Genomic DNA, 19,134 nt, shown 5'->3' with positions numbered 1-19,134 from the left:
GATTATTCTGAAGCACTCTCACTGGTGTACTTGGCAGATATTTATCTTTATATCCATACCACACAAAAAAAACCCCAGATCTGGTCCTGCGTTTGTGGGAGCTTCCTGTGAGCAACTTGCCTGCTGGGTCTCCCATTTTAAATGGTAGGCTATTGAGATGTGCAGAGCAACAAAGGGATTTAGGAGTGATGGTAAATAGTACCCTCAAGGCTGATACTCAGGTAGATGGTGTGGTGAAGAAGGCATTTGGAATGTTGGCCTTCATAAATCGGAGTATTGAATTCAAGAGTAGGGAGGTTATGATGAAATTGTTCAAGGCATTGCTGAGGCCAAATTTGGAGTACTGTGTACAGTTTTGGTCACCAAATTATAGGAAAGATATAAACAAAATAGAGAGAATAAAGAGAAGGTTCACACGAATGTTGACAGGATTTCAAGGTTTGAGTTACAGGGAAAGGTTGTGCAGACTAGGGCTTTTTTCTCTGGAGCGTAGAAGATTGAGGGGGGACTTGATAGAGGTGTTTAAGATTTTAAAAGGGACAGACAGTAAATGTGGATAGGCTTTTTCAATTAAGAGTGGGGGAGATTCAAACTAGAGGGCATGTTTAAGATTGAAGGGGGAAAATTATAAGGGGAACATGAGGGGAAATTTCTTTACACAAAGGGTGGTAGGGATGTGGAATGAGCTTCCGGCAGACGCAGTTGAGGCGGGATCATTGGTTACATTTAAGGAAAGACTGGATAGTTACATGGAGAGGAGAGGACTGGAGGGGTATGGACCGGGAGCTGGTCAGTGGGACTAGGAGGGTGGGAATTTGTTACGGCATGGACTAGTAGGGCCGAACTGGCCTGTTCTGTGCTGTAAGTGGTTATATGGTTATATTACAAGTAGCTACCCTTCAAACCAATGTCCCTGACTCTCCTCCGTTCAGCTGCATAAGATGCTCCTTGGAGCCCATCTCTAGATTCCAATCACATGTTTTAATTTCACTTAAATAGCCTGGGTGACTGTCTTGTTGTAAAGCATCTCTGAATCATTGGTATATTTTGCTTTCTGAAAGTCCTACAGAAGTGGAAGTGCTGCACAGAAATGGATTGAGTCCTGGATATTAAGTGAAGCAAAGGATTTGTAGATGGTGCAGTAAGCTGTCACTGAGATAGATCAGTTTTGCCTTGATGAACAACTTTAAGAGCTAGATGTGCCTGCTGGTGTTCTCCGCCGTCTCATGTTGTGTGGTTGCAAGTGCACTCAGAACAGTTTACTTATGCCTACAAAGTTTTACAGCATTTTGTAGATCATCACAGAGTTATATAGCACAGCACCAGGCCCTATGGTCCAACTTGTTTATGCTGGGCAAATTGTCTGTCTAAGCTATTGCCCGAGTTTGTCCCATATCCTTTAAATTGTTTCTATCCAAATACCTGCCCAAATGTCTTTCATCTTTGACCTTAAATCTGTGCTGTCATTTTAGACTCCCTGACTCTGGGGAAAAGATGCAATGACAGTAAACATATGTTAAATCTTGAACTGTTAAGTCTTTGCTAATTTTATTTAAGTAATTTTGTGTTTGCCTTTGGCTAATGTTTAATTAATCTAAGGTGGTGAACATTTTGCAGTCCTCAAGGTGAAATGTGGGAAAAGGTTAAATTCTATCAAGTGAAAACATTTAGGCTGTTGATTTAAAAGGAGTGGCGTGTTTTCCATCATTTAGCTCCCCTAATTTTGTTATAAATTGCTTGGCCATCAGGTTGAAGGTGTACTTGCCTTGGGTCTCTTGCAGGTCTGTATTTTCATCTATACTGACTTGATGCTTCTGACCAGAGAGGATCAGCGGGGTCACTGCAGTGTTCTACAAAACCCTCTCTTCCTGCAGAAAATGGAGATAGAGGAAGGTGAGTAGATTGATAAACTTCTACAAGGGAGTGAAAGGATATACGAAGATTGTACAATTGTTGTACATAGCAGTTAATAACCCTTACATACAGGACTTTTTCTCCAGATCCTGTCTTATTTCTTTCCAAGTACAGCAATTTTATAACTAATATTTCAGTATTCAATTAAATCTGTGATCTGATGCCAACAAATTATTTTATCATTGTCAGTGCAAGAGAGGAGGTAAACAACTTTAAATCATGTTTACAAAAAGAAGCTTCCGGATTAGTAAAACAAATTCAGTAACAGATCGCGTAAGAAAGGTTTTAACTTTGAGTTTGATGGAGCCCTGGTTATGCTTGTGTGTATTTGCAACCTGCAGACGTAATTAATTTGTGTATATCTATATCAACTAATGTATCTTGGAGAGATTGTAAAGTGCGCAGAGATTCTGATATAACCTCTGAATCATTCCAGCGTTGAAAGATTTTAAATTGGATGGGATTAGAATCTGTGGATAATTCTTGTATTAGAATGTAACCTTTTCCAAATCAAGCTAATCAAATAACTCTCTGACATCACCAGAGCTAAATTGAGTTTATTGAATCAAGGGAGGAATCATAATTAGTTACTTGAACATGTTGCTGCAGTAAGTCAACAGAAGGAAGGAGGTGCCCTGATGCAACAAAGTCCCAACATTCTTCGATGAATGATGCCTGCGAGATCAGTCATATTTCTTGGTTGGGGCTGCTCTGTTTATATTTTGTTGGCCCAGAAATATAAACTTTGTGAGGGTTTCCCACCAATGTTAACATTCTGCTTGAGCCACAATAGGAATGTAGGTTCCTAATGTAAAAATCACAATGGAGATGAATTACTCTCTCATTATATCAACACTTGAGAACAGTGACTAATCTGTCCACATCCAAAGCCTCCTGTTCTTTAACTCGTAAATATATTGTTGCTGATGTATTTCATAGTGTATTTTCACATTTAAAGATTTTGTTATCATCTGCTAAACTTATGTTGGCACATTGGTGCACATTAAATCCCTCATGACTTCGTTGTACCAGATTTCATGACTTCTAACTCACTTTGGGCCTCGGCTAACTTTAAAGTTCTCAAACTTTTGAAATCCCCCCTTGCTCTTACTTTTCCAAACTTCAGAGAACTCAATCCTCGGCCAATTCGCACTTCTTGCCAAGCCCTAAATGTAATCATTCCACCATTAAAGAGCCTAAGGTTGTGGAACCCTTTTCTATAATCTATACCATATATCCACCAATATCTCAATCTTTCCACACAGCCCTGAAAAGTTTGTTACTTAAGCATTTAACATTTTGTCATTCCTTAATGACATTCCTTAGCCCAGGGATTTTTTTTTTTGCCAGCTGCCTATATTCTGTTTTCTAGTGCTGACCTTCATTGGCAGGGTGGCACAGTTGGTGTAGCGGTTAGTGCAATGCCTTTACAACACCAGTGATTGGGACAGGTGTTTGAATCCCATGCTGACTTTAAGAAGTTTGTACATTCTCCCCATGTCTGTGTGCCCTTGTGTCTGGATGGGTTTCCTCTGGGGGCTCCAGTTACCTCCCATTGTTCGAAACGTACCAGGGTTGTAGATTAATTGGGTGTCAATTGGATGGGACAGACTTGTGGGCCGAAATAGCCTGTTAAGTCTAAATTTAAAAAAACAATTGCTCCGTATTACTTATTATTTTAGAGAAGCAGGAGTAAGCTGTTCAACTCCTTGAAGCTGCTTGGGTCACCTGCAACCTTCATGGCCCTTTCTACAACCTCCCCATCATTTGATGCCCTTAAAAAGACTATCAATGTGCTGAAGTATTCAGTAACAGAGCCTTGACAGCCCGTTCGGGAAGAAAATTCCAAAGGTTCGTCACTATCTGAGCTAGAATTTATTTCAGTCTTGAATGGCCTCTCTCTTAGTTTGAGCCTATACTCTGGTTCCAAATGGGGAAAACATCTTTCTTGCATCCACTCTGTCAAGCTATGTAAGTATTTCTCTATGATTCAGTGAATCCCCTCCATTTTTTTTCTCTGAGTGGGCAACCACCTTCTTTTCACATTGTGCTTTATCTATTATTCTAGCTATTCACCCACTCACACTGCCTACATACTGCACCCTCCACAATTGGCACTACTACCATTTTTTTGTACAATCAACAAACTTAGACATTTTAGATATATTGACCCATCTTTTATTTCATGTAAAGTACACATCTCTCTGTAACTGTCTTCTACGTAGTGTCTCCCAACCTGCATATTAAATTTTAAATTTAGACATACTGCACAGTAAAAGGCCCTTCGGGTCCAATTGCACCTAATTGACCTACAACTCCTGAAACTTCTGGTGGGTGAGAAGAAACTGGAGCGCCCAGAAGAAACCCTGGGTTAAAGTAGAAATTCCTTCCAGGCAGCATGGAATTCAAAGCCCAGTCACTGGCACTGTAACAGCATTGTGCTAACTGTGCCAACCCAAGTATAAGTATAGCCTACTTATACCAAGTATCTTACCTCTCAACCCCATGTGCTTTAAGCTTTGCTTAAAAAGCTCATGTGGGGACCTTATTGTACTTTCTGGAAGTACACAATATAATCTGGTCATCCTTGTATATTCTCATGATTACAGCCAAACTCTCTGACACATTTGTCGAACGTGTTCTCCCTTTCCCAAATCCACATGAACTCAACCCAGTCCAACGACTGATTTCTACATTTCAGCATTTTCTTTGTACTAATGGCAGACTGACTGCTGGTGTTAATCCTATATTCTGACTTCTTTTTGTTTATAGTCAGGTAATATTTGATACAGTTAGAGAACCTTTGATTTTTCGTTGGAAAATCCTTTGTGTCCGTAGCCTCTTCTTTCAAACCTGGAGATGCAGATCATAAGATGCCAAGAGGCCACAGACTTTCAATTTGATGAATTGTTCCAATCTGAATTTGTTTCACAGTCCCTTTGCTTTGACTGGATGTCTTCCACTATTTTTTGGGAGGTGTTCAGTGAGGATGAACACAAACTGTTTAATTTCTCGGCCACTTCTTTGTTATTCTGTATAATTTCCCCTTTTCTCAGGCACGCATTCTGGATTCTCCCAGACAGTTCTTGTTTCCCTACCTAGAGATGTTCTATTTTTATGCTTCTTGTTAAATTATTCTTGTATTTGCCTTTCCTTTTCTATAGCAATGTTTTGAGTCTCTGGTGAATTTTAAAATGCAGGTTTCCTGCCTATAATGTATAGGGCATTACGTCCATTGTTCCCAAAATGAGCTAACTGCTTGATCTTTCAAGCTAAGAGGCTTTCTGTCTGCTTCCTCTAGCCCATCTTTTATGATCAGAACCTACCACTCAACCTTTTCCATTTTCCATCTCCCTTCTAAAAACTAAATATCCTGGAATCCCTACTCATGCTTGTTTTGTAACCACATCTTTGTTGTGTTAATCAGATAGAGCTAATTTATTTCTATTTATGTCATTAATGTGTCCAACTTTTACAAGTGCTGTCTACATTCATATAAAGATCTTTCAGTTTTGTCCCTAATCATTTGGCCTTGTTTGATTCTAATTGAATCCATTCTCTCACATTCACCTGCTCTACTTGATTCATTCCACGATCCTGCTCCTATAATTTTCATGTCTCTTTAACCTTTTAAATAGCCCCTCAGAGAAACCCTCCCTCCGCATTCCTACAATTTAACTCGAGGCCTTACTTACAGGCTTAAATTTTTGTTTTTGGTACCCCGGGAAGATTTGAGTGATGTCCACCCAACAGGAAAAACGAGTATGTTTGGCCTTTCTGCTTACCTCCCCATAGATACTGCCTGCCCTGCTAAGTGTTTCCAGCATTTTCTGTTTTTATTTCAGATCTCCAGCATCTGCATTACTTTGTTTTGATTTTCAACGATGATCTTGTGCATGTCCCCGCTGCCATCAGATTCCTGATTAATCAATGAACCATTTTGTGCTCTATTACTATTATTTTATTTTTAGTGATGTCGTAAGACGGTTTGTATGTTTGCATCTGTTTAATCATGGGTGGTAGTTGAGAAAAAAAAAACTGATGAAAGAGTTCCAGCAAGTGTATGTAGAGTGATATCTGGGTAGATATAGAAAACGGGCATTCTGATGTTGAGGAATCTGCTTGAGGAAGGGAGCCCTTGCATAACCCAGGAATAGCCTTTACAGTCCATGTAGAGTTTACATGTTCTCACTGTGACCACGAGGGTTCCTTTTGGATGCTCCAATTTCTTTCTACATCGTAGCCATGTGCGATTTGTTAAATTATTTGACTACAGTAAATTAGTCCATCTGGGTAATAGGATAAATGGAGTGTTACTGATGGGGATGTGAGAGAGAATGGGTTCCAGGGATTGATGGGATTACTCCAAGAGCCAGCAGAGATTTGGCAGCTAAATGCCCTCTTCTATCCAATGAGAAATATGAGTTGCATTAAATGCAAAGTTATTGGAATTGAAGACATGGAGCATAAAACATTATAACACAGTATTGGCCCTTCAGTTCACAAAGTCGTGCCAATCTGTATAGACCTACCAAAAGATACTAAACCCTCCCTACCTATTTTTCTTTCATCCATGTGCCTGTCTAACAGTCTCTTAAATACCCCTTATTGTTCCAACCTCCACCACCACCCTGGAATGCAATCCAAGCAGCCACAACTCTGTGCAAAAAAACATATCCTTGATATCTCCCCTAAACTTTCCTTTTGTATGCTGGTGTTTGCTTCTCCCACTCTGGGAGAAACATGCTGGCAAGACAATTTTTTTTTAATGAAAGCAGTAAATGCTGAAAAAATGCGGGAAAGCAACATCTGTGAGAGAAAAGCAGAGTGAAAGTTATAGATTAATGACCCATCTTCAAAGTTTCTCTCCCTGTCATTCTCCCCAAATGCCATGTGACTGAACAAATTATTTTTCGCACTTTGTCATTGCTTCTAATTACCAGCATCTGCACTTTTTCACTTTACCAATTTTAATTTGTACGCAGAGATTAAACATGTTGCAGAGAAAAAAATTTGCATCAATCAAATATTTCCAATAGGTCATCATGGGCTTTGTAAGGTTAGATTTCCCCCACCTTATTCAGGAGTGTCTTTTTAAAGGGCTGTGTTATAAATAGACAATGGCTTCTTGTGGTAAACAATCTACGTTGTGTTGTAGCTCAGTTGGAAGGAGGAAATAACACATCATTCATGCAGCTATGATAGATGAAGTGAATGTCACAATGCTGTATTCTGTGGTGGTAAAAGCAATGTGGTGGTAAAAGCAATACTGTATTCTGAAGAGGATAATGCCTTAGTTTTCCTCTTGCTGTTAGCCAAGGCTTGATATTATAATTTTCTTGAGGAAATGTTTGCTTGATGCATAAATACTTCTTTTCCTACCTTTATAACCATTCACAATGCAGGTTAAGTTTAGTTAATATCATTATAGTGTTTAATGTGGTTTCAATTAAAAGTCAAGAGTGCAGGAAAAAAGTCACAGTGAAATATGCTACAAAAGGGACCATTATTATTTAATAAGCATTGTTTTATTAATGCAAATTAAAATTAAATTTTATTCATATTGATTTCCAAAATATTTTAGGTAGATTGAAATTCATTAAATAATACTGACAAGTTTACCCTTTGAGAATTTAAAATGTTCGGCTCTGCTTGATATCTTTTGCCCTTCCTTTTCACCTTGTACTAGTATCGGACATTTTCTGTGGAGTTGGGGATAAGATGCCAAACAACATAATTAGTCCAGTTTTTGCAAGGGAAGTGTTGAACAACAGTACAAATTCTGTCAAGCGGTTTATTCTTGATACATTGACCTGTTATTTTAAAAGTGACCTTCAGCCAGTCCCAGCAACTTATTTCAAATTCTGCACAAAAGGGGCATTTTGTTCAGTTGCTATCTTCCCTCTGCTCATTTCCTGTGGTTACCTTCAGTTTTGCAACAACTGCTTATTGTGTCTTGAGGTTTTTAAGTGGTGCAGTTCTGCCCTCTGCTTTGCAAGTGGCTTTTGCAGAGCAACTGCAAAATAGGTTAGCCTCGAAGATGAAGCTAACCTACTTCTGGTGCGAGTTAAATTTGGATTGAGATATGTTCCTCATTCTCAAAGGAACCAACACTATAGCGTTCACTTCATTCGATTATACTTCTTTGGATACCCCATACCGGAGGAAAGCTGAACATGAATATAACAAACATCTTCCTAATAGCACCAAGGTATCAGTAAACTCTTTATACTTTCCCTTATTGTATTTTCTACAGGTTGAAACCTTCTCTGACCTGCTCCTTTAAGTTGTTAGTCATTCTCCCGTGAGACTGGATATCCCGGGTTGATAGAGACTGGAAATATGTTGCTTGTTTTTCACATTTCTGATAGCAGAATGGGAGTATATTTTTGGAGGGGGTTAGTTTTTGGATCTGAATGATACTAGTTTTATTTAATTACAAATTGAAGCATGGTTTCAAACATGGATTATTGGCTTTATGTGTGCTGTAACCCCATATGCATGGACTCAACTGGATAAACTTGTCCAACATTGAGTTTTGTTTTTCTAAAAACCCTATAAATATTATAGATAAAACTCTGTGATAAGACTTGGTTTGAGGGAGCAAGGGTCAGTACAGCACAGGAACAGACCCTTTGCTCCACATGTCTTGGCTAAACAGGATTCCAAATCAAACTAAAATTCTGCTGGGGGGGGGGTGGAATTCTGACCCTATCAACAATGTCTCTCATGATTTTATAAACTTCTATCTAGTCCCCCTCCACCCCCGATACTCCAGAGAGAGCAACCCAAGTTTTAATTTAATTTAGACATACAGCACGGTAAACGAGTCCATACTGCTCAATTTACACCCCATTAACCTACACCCCTGGTATGTTTTGAATGGTGGGAGGAAACCAGAGCCCCCAGAGAAAACTCATGCAGACACGGAGAACATACAAACAGCGTGGGGTTTGAACCCTGGTCCCGATCGCTGACGCTGTGAAGGCATTGTGCTAACTGCTACGCCAACCATGCTGCCCTGTCCAATCTCTTCCCATAACTTCAACCCTCTAAACATCCTGGCAAACTTGCTCTGTATCCTGCACATCTGTCCTGTAATGAGCAACCAGAATTGCACATAGTATTCCATGTGTGATCTTATCAAAGGTTTATATACCTGCAACATGACCACTTTACTTTTATGCTCAAAGCCCAGCTCAATGAAGCTAATCATACCAGACACCTTCTTTACTACCCAATCTACCTGCATGGCCATGTTCAATGAGCTGTGGACCTGAGCTTCCAGATTCCTCTGCACATCAATACATTCAAGAGCCCTACAATTAACTGTATACATTTCCCTTAAATTTTACTTCCCAAAATGCAACACCTCACACTTGTCCTGATTAAATTCCATCCACCATTTCTCTGCCCATATCTGGAACTGATCTCTATCCTGCTGCATTATTGGTAACATTATACACTGTCCACAACTCCACCAATTTTTGCACCACTGCACTTACTAACCTACCCACTTACTTTTTTCATCAAAGTTATCTATGTACATCACCATCAATCTGGGGTCCCAACACTGATCCCTTTTTGGAATGCCACTGGTCACAGGCCTTCAACGTGAATAGCAGCCTTCCACCGCTACCCTCTACCACCATAGGCCAGCCAATTCTGTATCCAAGCTTTCACCTTCTGAATCAGTCTAACATGAGGGCCTTGTCAAATGCCTCACTGAAGTCCATGTGGTCAACATCCGCTGCGCTGCCCTCATCCACCACACTTGTCACTTCCTCAAAAACTCAATCAAATTGGTAACATATGACCTGCCCTGTCAAAGCCATTTTTAAAAACATCTTTTTATTTATTTTTGTTTTTCCATAAATATACTTTACAATATTATTTATAAAACTTTTTACTAAAAAAAAACTAAAGCAACCCCTCCCTTCTTACCCCCTCCCCCCCCCACCACCTCCTTTTCACAGTATAAATCCACAAAAAATTTATGTTGGTCATCAAAAATTCTATATGGGGAAGTCACTTGCATTTAATTGATATCAGCATTTATTATGATCCTTTTTATTATTGTATTTATAATTACAATTGGCCCCTATATGATCCAGTTATGGCTGCCATATCTTAATAAATATGTCATATTCATTCTTTAAGTTGTATGTAATATTTTTCCATAGGTATGCAACTATTCATCTCAGCAGTCCATTGTGCTATATGTAGAGGGATTTCCAAGTAATCGCAACACATTTCTTAGCCACTGCTAAGACTATTTTAACAAATGAAATTTGGAATTTATTTAGTTTATTACTTATTTCAATGAAGTTGCTCAAAAGATAAACCTCCGGTTCACTCACGAAGGCCACCCTGCTACGCTTGTTAATATTTCAGTAATATCCTGCCAGAATGGTCTCACCTTCACACACAACCACGTAGCATGCAAGAATGTTCCTATTTCAATCCCACATCTAATTCACATTTCTGATATTTCAGATTTTGATTTATGTAACCTCTGTGGTGTGAGATATAATTGGTGTAGAAAATTGTAATGCACTAATCCACATCTTGCATTTATAATTGATGTCATGCTATCCAAACATCAATCAGACCAACATCTTTCCATTATTGCAACACCTCGATCCGACTCCCATCTCTGTAAACCTGGTTTCACACTTTAATTCTGGAGAGCAGAGTACATCTTAGTTATAAATTTAGGTGTATTCCCCAGCCAAATCATTTGTTCCATTTCACCTTTATCTTCAGAATGATCTTAATTGGAGAAAACAAAAGAAAGTCCCTTTAGCTACACTGTATTTATTTCTTAATTGCTCAAAAGACATGAGATCCCTCCATATAACAATCATCAATATATCTTATTCCTTTATCATACCATGAATTCAATATTTTATTATCCAGATTTATAGGCAGCAATACATTTTTACATAAGGGAGTTCTTAATAATATTCCTGCTTTTTTTCCAAAACACATTTATTTCTTGCCATATTTAATCATATGTATTAATATAGGATTATTTGTCTTTTTTGGTATTAACTTAACATTCCACTTATGAATAAAGTCCTTTGCTGTTTCTTCTTCTATTGAATTCAATCCAATTCAGATCCAAAAAGGTGAACTCTCTTCTTCAAAAAAAGAATGATTAAAAATCTTGCTTGTGCTGATAAATAGTATTTCTTAAAGTCCAGAAGTCTAAGTCCTCCCAATTTATAGACCCATGTAGCTTTTCCAATGCAGTTCTCGGCACTTTGTTATTCCATAGGAATTGCCTTATGTAATTATTCAATCATTTAAATAATTTATTTTAGCTAGTGCAATAGGCAGTGATTGAAAGATACTGTAATCTTGGCATCATCTTCCCACTAGAGAAATCAGCAGGTCTTTTCATTTCTGTAAATCTTTCTCAATTACATTCTTCTTTTAGAAAAAAAATGTATACGTTCTGTAAATTATTATGTCATTATTCCTAAATATTTGATTCCATTTAAATCTGCTACCTTTATGAAACCTTGCATAGTCAAAATTTTTCAATGACATTATCTCACTCTTGTCTATATTTATTTTATAACCTAATATTCTTCCATATTTCTAACATTGCTTGTAATTTTATCAAGGATACATAGATAATTAGCTGATGATGTGCTATTATACAAGTTTATGTTCTTCCTGTCCAATTTTGAAGCCCTTAATATCCAGATCTCTCTTCATAATCTCCACCAGTGGTTCAATAGCTAAGAATAAAAACCATCAGAGACAGAGGACACTCCTGTCTACTCAAGAGAAAAAAAAATGCTGACCATCTGATTATTAATTATAATTTTGGCTTGTGGTTTATGATAAAGACTTCTTATGCATTTTATACATTTTCTGCCCATACCAAATTTTTCTAGGTTTTAAATAAGAAAGACCATTCTAATCAGTCAAATGCTTTTTCTGCATCTAGGGAGATGGTTATACTTGGATTCAACTTTGATTTTGCCATATGTATTATATTAAATAGTCTACGTGGACCATTTGAAGGATGTCTTCCTTTGACAAATCCCACCTGCTGTGTCTGTATTCATTTTGGTAGATATTATCTGTCTTATAGCTAATGCATTTGCAATATTTTATAACCAGCATTGAGGAGTAATTTAGGTCTATAATGAAGTTTTTAAAACGGGTCTCTACTTTTCTTCAGTAGCACTAATTATTAGCATTCAGAAAGATTCCAGGAGGGTCTGATTCTCCTCTGCCTGGTCCAATACATCCATCATAAGAGGCATCAATAATTCGGGAGGAAACCCGGAGATTTGTTAGCTTGTAAAGTACCCAAAGCTTTCTTGTTTTCTTCTCTTGTGAAAGGGGCATCTAAATCATTTTGTACTCTATCTTCTAATTTTGGAAGGTCAACATTTGTTAAAAATTCATCCATCTCATTTTCATCTCCTAATAATTCTGATTTATATAGTTTCATATAATTTCATATAATATTGTCTAAAAATATTATTACTTTTTATTATGTTATAAAATCAGCCTCTATTTTATTGCATTTATCATTCCAGATGACTCCTCTGCCTTTAACTGCCAAGATAAAACTTTATGCTCCCCTTCTCCTAATTTATAATATTGTTGTTTGGTTTTAATATTTTTTCCATTCTATATGTTTGTAATGTCTTACAGTTCAATGTTTAAATTCTCTAATATTCTTTTTTATTGTGACTTTGTTCTCAGATATTCTTTTTCCAATTTCATTATATCTTTCTCGAGACCATCCAGCTCTCAAGATTTTTTTGTACAAGAAATAGTTTGTCCTCTTAGATAAGCTTTAAGTGTATCCCATATTAAAAAAAGCTATCATCAGTAGAAGGAACGTTAACTTCACAGAATAGTTCAATCTGTCTCTAAGTAAACTCACAAAAGTCCTTCCTTTTCAACAGTGTGGCACTGAGACACCATCAATACACACTTTCTTGTTTTTCCATTATTGCAATGGTGAATAATCTGATAAAAGTCTCATCAAATATTCAGATATTGGGCAGACATTAAAAACAAATCAATCCTGGTTTGTGAGTCATGTACTCTTGAATAGAACAAATAGTCTCTTTCTACAGTGCTTCCATACATCAATCAAATTTAAATCCTTCATAAATGAAAGTGTCGTTTTGGCAGCTTTTGCCCTTCTCACTGTTCTGGCTGATTTATCCAGTATTGGATCTAGACAGAAATTGAAGTCTCTTCCAACTAGTACATTTCCTCTTCAGTTTTTAAAAAGATACCTTTCATAAAGGCTTCATCATTATAACTTGGTGCATAGACCTTAAATGTCCAGAATTCTCCATAAATTTGATGATGTGCCATTACAAATCTTCCAGATTGGTCAATGTCTCTTCTATTATTATTGATATAGTTTTGTTAATCAGAATCACTACCTCCTCTTGCTTTTGAGCCAAATGTAGACGATATTAATGGTCCCACCCACCCTCTTTTTAATTTAATATGTTCTGATTTGGTAAGATGTGTTTCTTGTAGAAAGACTACATCTGCTTTTTTTTTTTAAAAAAAGGTGTGCCAAGACCCAACTCCTTTTCATCATTGTTTATCCCATTAACATTAAGACTATAATAAATTTTAAGTTTCGGTCCATATTGATTTTTTAAATAAATTATCTAACAATAAAACGGTTGTTTAAATAAGTGATTTGTTTCCCCCTTTAAAAAACACATACAATGTCCCTGCCCTGATGGTAACAAACAGGAAACCCCGCAGAATCTCAAGGACGAACACTACATCCCTTTTCTTTCTTCTTTGGCTTGGCTTCGCGGACGAAGATTTATGGAGGGGGTAAAAAGTCCACGTCAGCTGCAGGCTCGTTTGTGGCTGACCAGTCCGATGCGGGACAGGCAGACACGATTGCAGCGGTTGCAAGGGAAAATTGGTTGGTTGGGGTTGGGTGTTGGGTTTTTCCTCCTTTGCCTTTTGTCAGTGAGTTGGGCTCTGCGGTCTTCTTCAAAGGAGGCAAGATGCACGGTTTGAGGCGTTATCAGCCCACTGGCGGTGGTCAATGTGGCAGGCACCAAGAGATTTCTTTAGGCAGTCCTTGTACCTTTTCTTTGGTGCACCTCTGTCACGGTGGCCAGTGGAGAGCTCGCCATATAATACGATCTTGGGAAGGCGATGGTCCTCCATTCTGGAGACGTGACCCATCCAGCGCAGCTGGATCTTCAGCAGCGTGGACTCGATGCTGTCCCTTTAGCACCACCTTTAATAGATACTCCTCTCCAGGTGTCATTTTCTCCCTTAGACTAGAGTCTCCACCTTGTTACTACTTTTCCCAAGTTTTCTCTTTTCTGAGCTCTGAATATTTCAATAAAATTTACTTTTCAACAATTAAAAAAAAATACAGCTTTTACTTTGTCCCATTGTAAACATTCTTCATCATCTTCCTCTTTAGTAACCTTAGCCTTTTAATAAACCTCGCAGGAAGCCTTCCACCTCGTTCTTAGTTTTGAAAACTGGTTTCCTTCTGTTACTTCGACCCTCAGAGTCAAGGGGCATATCATGAAATATTTCAAGTTTTTGGAACGCTTTTTACATCAAACTCTTTGCTTAATCAAAGTACAACTAAAATCTGTGGAAAAATAGCACTTTTTCATGATCAATCTCAGGCAGGTCATTATTTTGTTTCAAGTATTCATATGCTGCTCCCAGGATTGTCTCCTGTTCCTAGTAACTCAAGTCTTACTAGGACCAGTAATGATCGCTGTCTCTCTTGAGTCAGAGGATCCAGTGAGCCCTTTCAATATGTAGCTTTTTTCCCCCCCTTAGAATTCTCAGGATCCATTTTTCGAAGAAGTTCACCAGATCTCTTCCCTCAATTCCTTCTTTCACTCCAATATTTCGGACGTGATTTCGTCTGCTAAAATTCTCCATGTGGTCAATCTTGTCCAGCAGACTTTGTCTGTCCAACTCCAATTGCTTCACATTTTTCTCAAAAGTTTTTAAGCTTATCTTTTTTTTTTAAAAAAAAAGCAAGTCAGGGTTGGCACCAGAATGAATGTTGGGTGGGGGGGGGGGAAGGCACAATGAAATGCTCAAACTCACTCAGCCGGGGTGGGGTTGCTGTTGGATGATGGGATGTACCTGACAACCCGGTTTTCTGTGGGGGGGGGGTGTAGTTGGTGGTGGTGCTATTGGATGCTGGGACCTACCTGCCAATGAGTGTTAATACCATCTGCTCCTCCAATGTAGGAGACGAGGGTGTTGCTTTTATTGCACTAAATGCTACTGACACTTGACGCACACCAGTGATGCAGCCGGGGCAGTAGAAAGTCGCTAGCGTGTGTCAAGCTGGATGCTAGTGGAGTGAGATATGGTGGGGGCGGACTGTTGGCAAGCAATGGCTGCAACCCAACCGTATGGGGGCACAGCACCTCGCTTGGGGGGCAATGCCCACAGATGCCCCCCCCCTTGGTGCCAACCTTGTATTAAGTCTACTTCTGCTTGGGTCATTCTTTCCATTAAGTCTTCAATGATTTCTTTAATTTCAGTCACGCCTCTCATTACATTTTCAACGCCAACAAATCGGTTGCTCGAGTTTTCCATTTTTTGCAGGATAATATTTTGTTTTTGTCCCAACTCCCCATCTCTGCTGGGGGCCACCTGTCCCGAGGCCACTCTTACGTTACTTCCTTTTGGGCTTTCACTCAATGTTCCTGACTGAGTAGAAACTTTTTCATTTTTTGTTCTTGGCTGCCTTAGTTTCTTAGTACTTATTTTGACCATTTTTTAGTGAAAAGTTCTTAATTTAAAAATTTTAACCGTCTTTTTGATACTCTTCATAGACAGCTCGATCAAAACACCATATAATAATTACAGCACAGAAACAGGCCAGTTCAGCCCTTCTAGTCCATGTCAAACACCTTCTCTCATCTAGTCCCATTGACCCACACCCAGCCCACAACCTTCCATATCCTTCTCGTCCATATACCTATCCAACTTTTCCTTAAATATTAAAATCGAGCCCCTCATCTACCAATTTCACTGGAAGCTCATTCCATGCCCCCACTACCCTCTGAGTGAAGGAATTTCCCCTCATGTTTCCCCTGAACTTTTCCCCCTGAACTTTTCCCCCTTCAATCTCAATCCATGTCTTCTTGTTTGAATTTTCCCCACTCTCAATCAAAAAGTCTATCCACATTTACTCTATCAGTCCCCCTCTATAAAATCACCCCTCAATCCTCTACGCTCCAGGGACAAAAGTTTAACCTTTCCCTGTAACTCAAACCCTGAAATCCAGGCAACATTCTTGTAAGTTTTCTCTGCACTCTCTCGATTTTGTTGATATCCTTCCTATAATTCGACAACCAAAGCTGCACACAGTATTCCAAATTTGGTCTTACCAATGCCGAGTACAACTTCAACATGACATCCCAACTCCTGTACTCTATACTCTGATTTATGAAGGCCAACATACCAAAAGCTTTCTTCACCACCCTATCTACACGCGACTCCACTTTCAGGGAATTATGTACCAGAGTTCCTAAATTCCTTTATTCTACTGCAATCCTCAATTATCTACCTTTTCAATGTGTATGACCTATTTTGATTAGTCCTACCAAAATGTAGCACCTTACATTTATCAGTATTAAACGCCATCTGCCATCTTTCAGCCCACTTTTCTAACTGGCTTTGAAAACCTTATTCATCATCCACGATACCACCAATCTTCATATCATCGGCATACTTACTAATCCAATTTACCACCCTATCATCAATATATATAACAAAAAACAATGGACCTAGTACCGATCCCCAAGGCACTCCACTCACTACTGGCCTCCAATTTGACAAACAATTTTCTACCACTATTCTCTGGCATCTCCCATCCAACCATTGTTGAATCCATTTCACTACTTAATCATTAATACCTAATGATTGAACCTTTCTAACTAACCTCTTGTGCAGAACCTTGTCAAGGGCCTTACTAAAGACAATATTGACAGCATCCATAGCCTTCCCTTCGTCAATCTTCTTAGTAAGAGTCATGTTGGGTTCAAACATGCCCATAATAAAAACTACCTTGAGCCTGGATTCGCATTCGTAGCTTGTAGATGAACATCTACATGCGCAGGCTTTTCCTGCTGGTCCTGTGCATCTCTCTGGGATGCGGAAGTCCTGCCCCCTGGCATCATCAGCCCACTCGATGACTTACTAATGGGGTTACACCACATCCCCCTTTTCTGTATCTTCTCCCACTACAGTTACCTTTACACATTCAGGTACAAGTACATAAAACATTTACAATACACGTCCTTCTTGACTCTGGGTGTTTTATAGTGTCTACAGATTCAATCTCTGTGGTCTCTACTTCTCGGCCTGACCTCATTCTTATTATTCCAGGCAAACTCTATGTTTCAGTTGGCAGAGTCTCGGGATCCACCTTTGCAGGAATGTTTAATTCCAGCCAGTGCTCTTGTCGCTTTTCACCTTGGGAACGAGATGTTGGTGATTCCATCTCAATGTCCCTTGTGGTCCGCTAACCGTGTATGACCGTGAGCTTTGGTGCACGGAAGTTACTGTAGCTTGCTGTCTTGCATCAGAGATCCACACCTCATCTCCTGATGCCAGCTTTTCCAGGTCACTCACTCTGTCTCTCTTGTTGTACCATTTCACATTTGTACACCTCTTCTCCCTCTCCTCATTCTGGAGTTGTAGCAGATCTGGGAGTTCCAGCTACAACCTCTCTGGAAGAGTCAGTAGAGTCGAGCGAAGGCCACATCCCATTAGCAACTGGGCTGGACTGTAGTCATTACGCAGCAAATCAGCAAATGACGTGATACTCTGTACACCAATAGTGTAAGTGTCTTTTGCCTTCTTGAGCAGGTTCTTCACTGTTCGTACAGCTCACTCTGGCTCATCATTACTTTGTAGATACTTAGGGCTACTGGTCACATGTCCAAATTCATAACCTGAAAGCCTTTGCAGCAGATTTTGTCCAGAGAATTTTGGACTGTTGTCGCTTAATGTCTCTGGAATGCCATACCATGCAAACATGGACTTTAAATGAATAATTATATCAGTAGCTCTTGTCAGGTTGAGTTGTGCTATTTCTATTAATCCACAGAAATAGTCCACCACTAATAAGTATGTGTTCTCTCCAAGAGTGAATAAGTCTGTGTCAAGTTTTTGCCATGGCCTGTCAGGGAATTTATTTGGTATCAGCGGTTCTCTTATCTTTGACCTTTCCTGGATGCACTCTCTGCTCCTCAGGACAGTCTCGCTTATTTGATTTCTCTGACCTGGCCACCACACGGTTTGATTAGTGCACTCGCGGCACTTTACAACCCCCTGGTGGCCCTCATGTATTTTCTCGAGTATCTCGTTCCGCACATTAGCCGGAATAACTAATCTCGTACCATGCAGTAGTCCATTGTGCACTCTCAGAACGGCCCTCTCTTGCCAGTAGGGTTTGACTGGTCCTTGTAACTGAATTCTGTCTGGCCAGCCTCCAATGCAGTATTTCATGACCTTCGCATGCACACTGTCAGTGCATAGCTGCTCTCGGAGCTGTGTCAGGTATCTGCCGCTTGTTTGGGAAGTTTTCCACCACCATCTCTAAATAAATATTGGTGTTATCCATGAGATCTTTGTCAGCACTCGTGGTGAGCGAGAGAGTGTATCCACAGTTGGAGGTTCTTCCCATGTTATCATGTATGAGTATCTCATCAGCTTCATCCTGAACTTCTGTATCTGTGGCAGCAGTGAATCCAGCGCTTGCCCACCTAGCAGACTCACAAGTGGTTTGTTGTCTGTCTCCAATTTGAACTGTATTCCCAAAATAAAATCATTGACTCTTTTGCCAGCTGCATGTACCATTGCTCTGTTTCGGTTAGCGATCTAGAAGCACAAGTGACTGGTGACCAATCGTCTCCAACCTTCTGTTGTAATACTGCTCCCAGTCCATATGATGAAGCAACAGCTGATATTCTCAGTTGCCTATTTTGATCATACAACTGAAGTACTGGTGTGGATGATCGCTCTCGCTTGAGGTTCTAAATGTCCTCTGTGGCTCCTGTCCCCAGCTCCACTGGTTTTTCTTGAACAACAGATCTCTCAGAGGTTTGTCCTTTTCAGCCAAGTTTGGAATGATCTTCCCTAGTTGGTTCACCATACCAAGGAAACTTCTGAGCTCACTATTATCTGTTGGCTCCTTCATGTCCT

At 39.3% G+C, this 19,134-nt stretch overlaps 1 protein-coding gene across 2 annotated transcripts in view; it reads left to right on the top strand.

Moving 5' to 3' along the window:
• Nucleotides 1-19,134, top strand: part of rgs3a (regulator of G protein signaling 3a) — a 162,029-nt gene that overhangs the window by 49,100 nt on the left and 93,795 nt on the right. For both annotated transcript variants that reach the window (XM_069889639.1, XM_069889615.1), the window contains one exon: nucleotides 1,782-1,893. In XM_069889639.1, coding sequence (XP_069745740.1) covers nucleotides 1,782-1,893 — 112 coding nt within the window. The remainder of the gene's footprint in view (nucleotides 1-1,781; nucleotides 1,894-19,134) is intronic.

This window comes from Narcine bancroftii, chromosome 1, assembly GCF_036971445.1.
Source record: "Narcine bancroftii isolate sNarBan1 chromosome 1, sNarBan1.hap1, whole genome shotgun sequence".
Classification (NCBI taxonomy): Eukaryota; Metazoa; Chordata; class Chondrichthyes; order Torpediniformes; family Narcinidae; genus Narcine; species Narcine bancroftii.
Note: the sequence above shows the minus strand (reverse complement) of the source record. Positions and strands in the feature narration are given on the sequence as shown.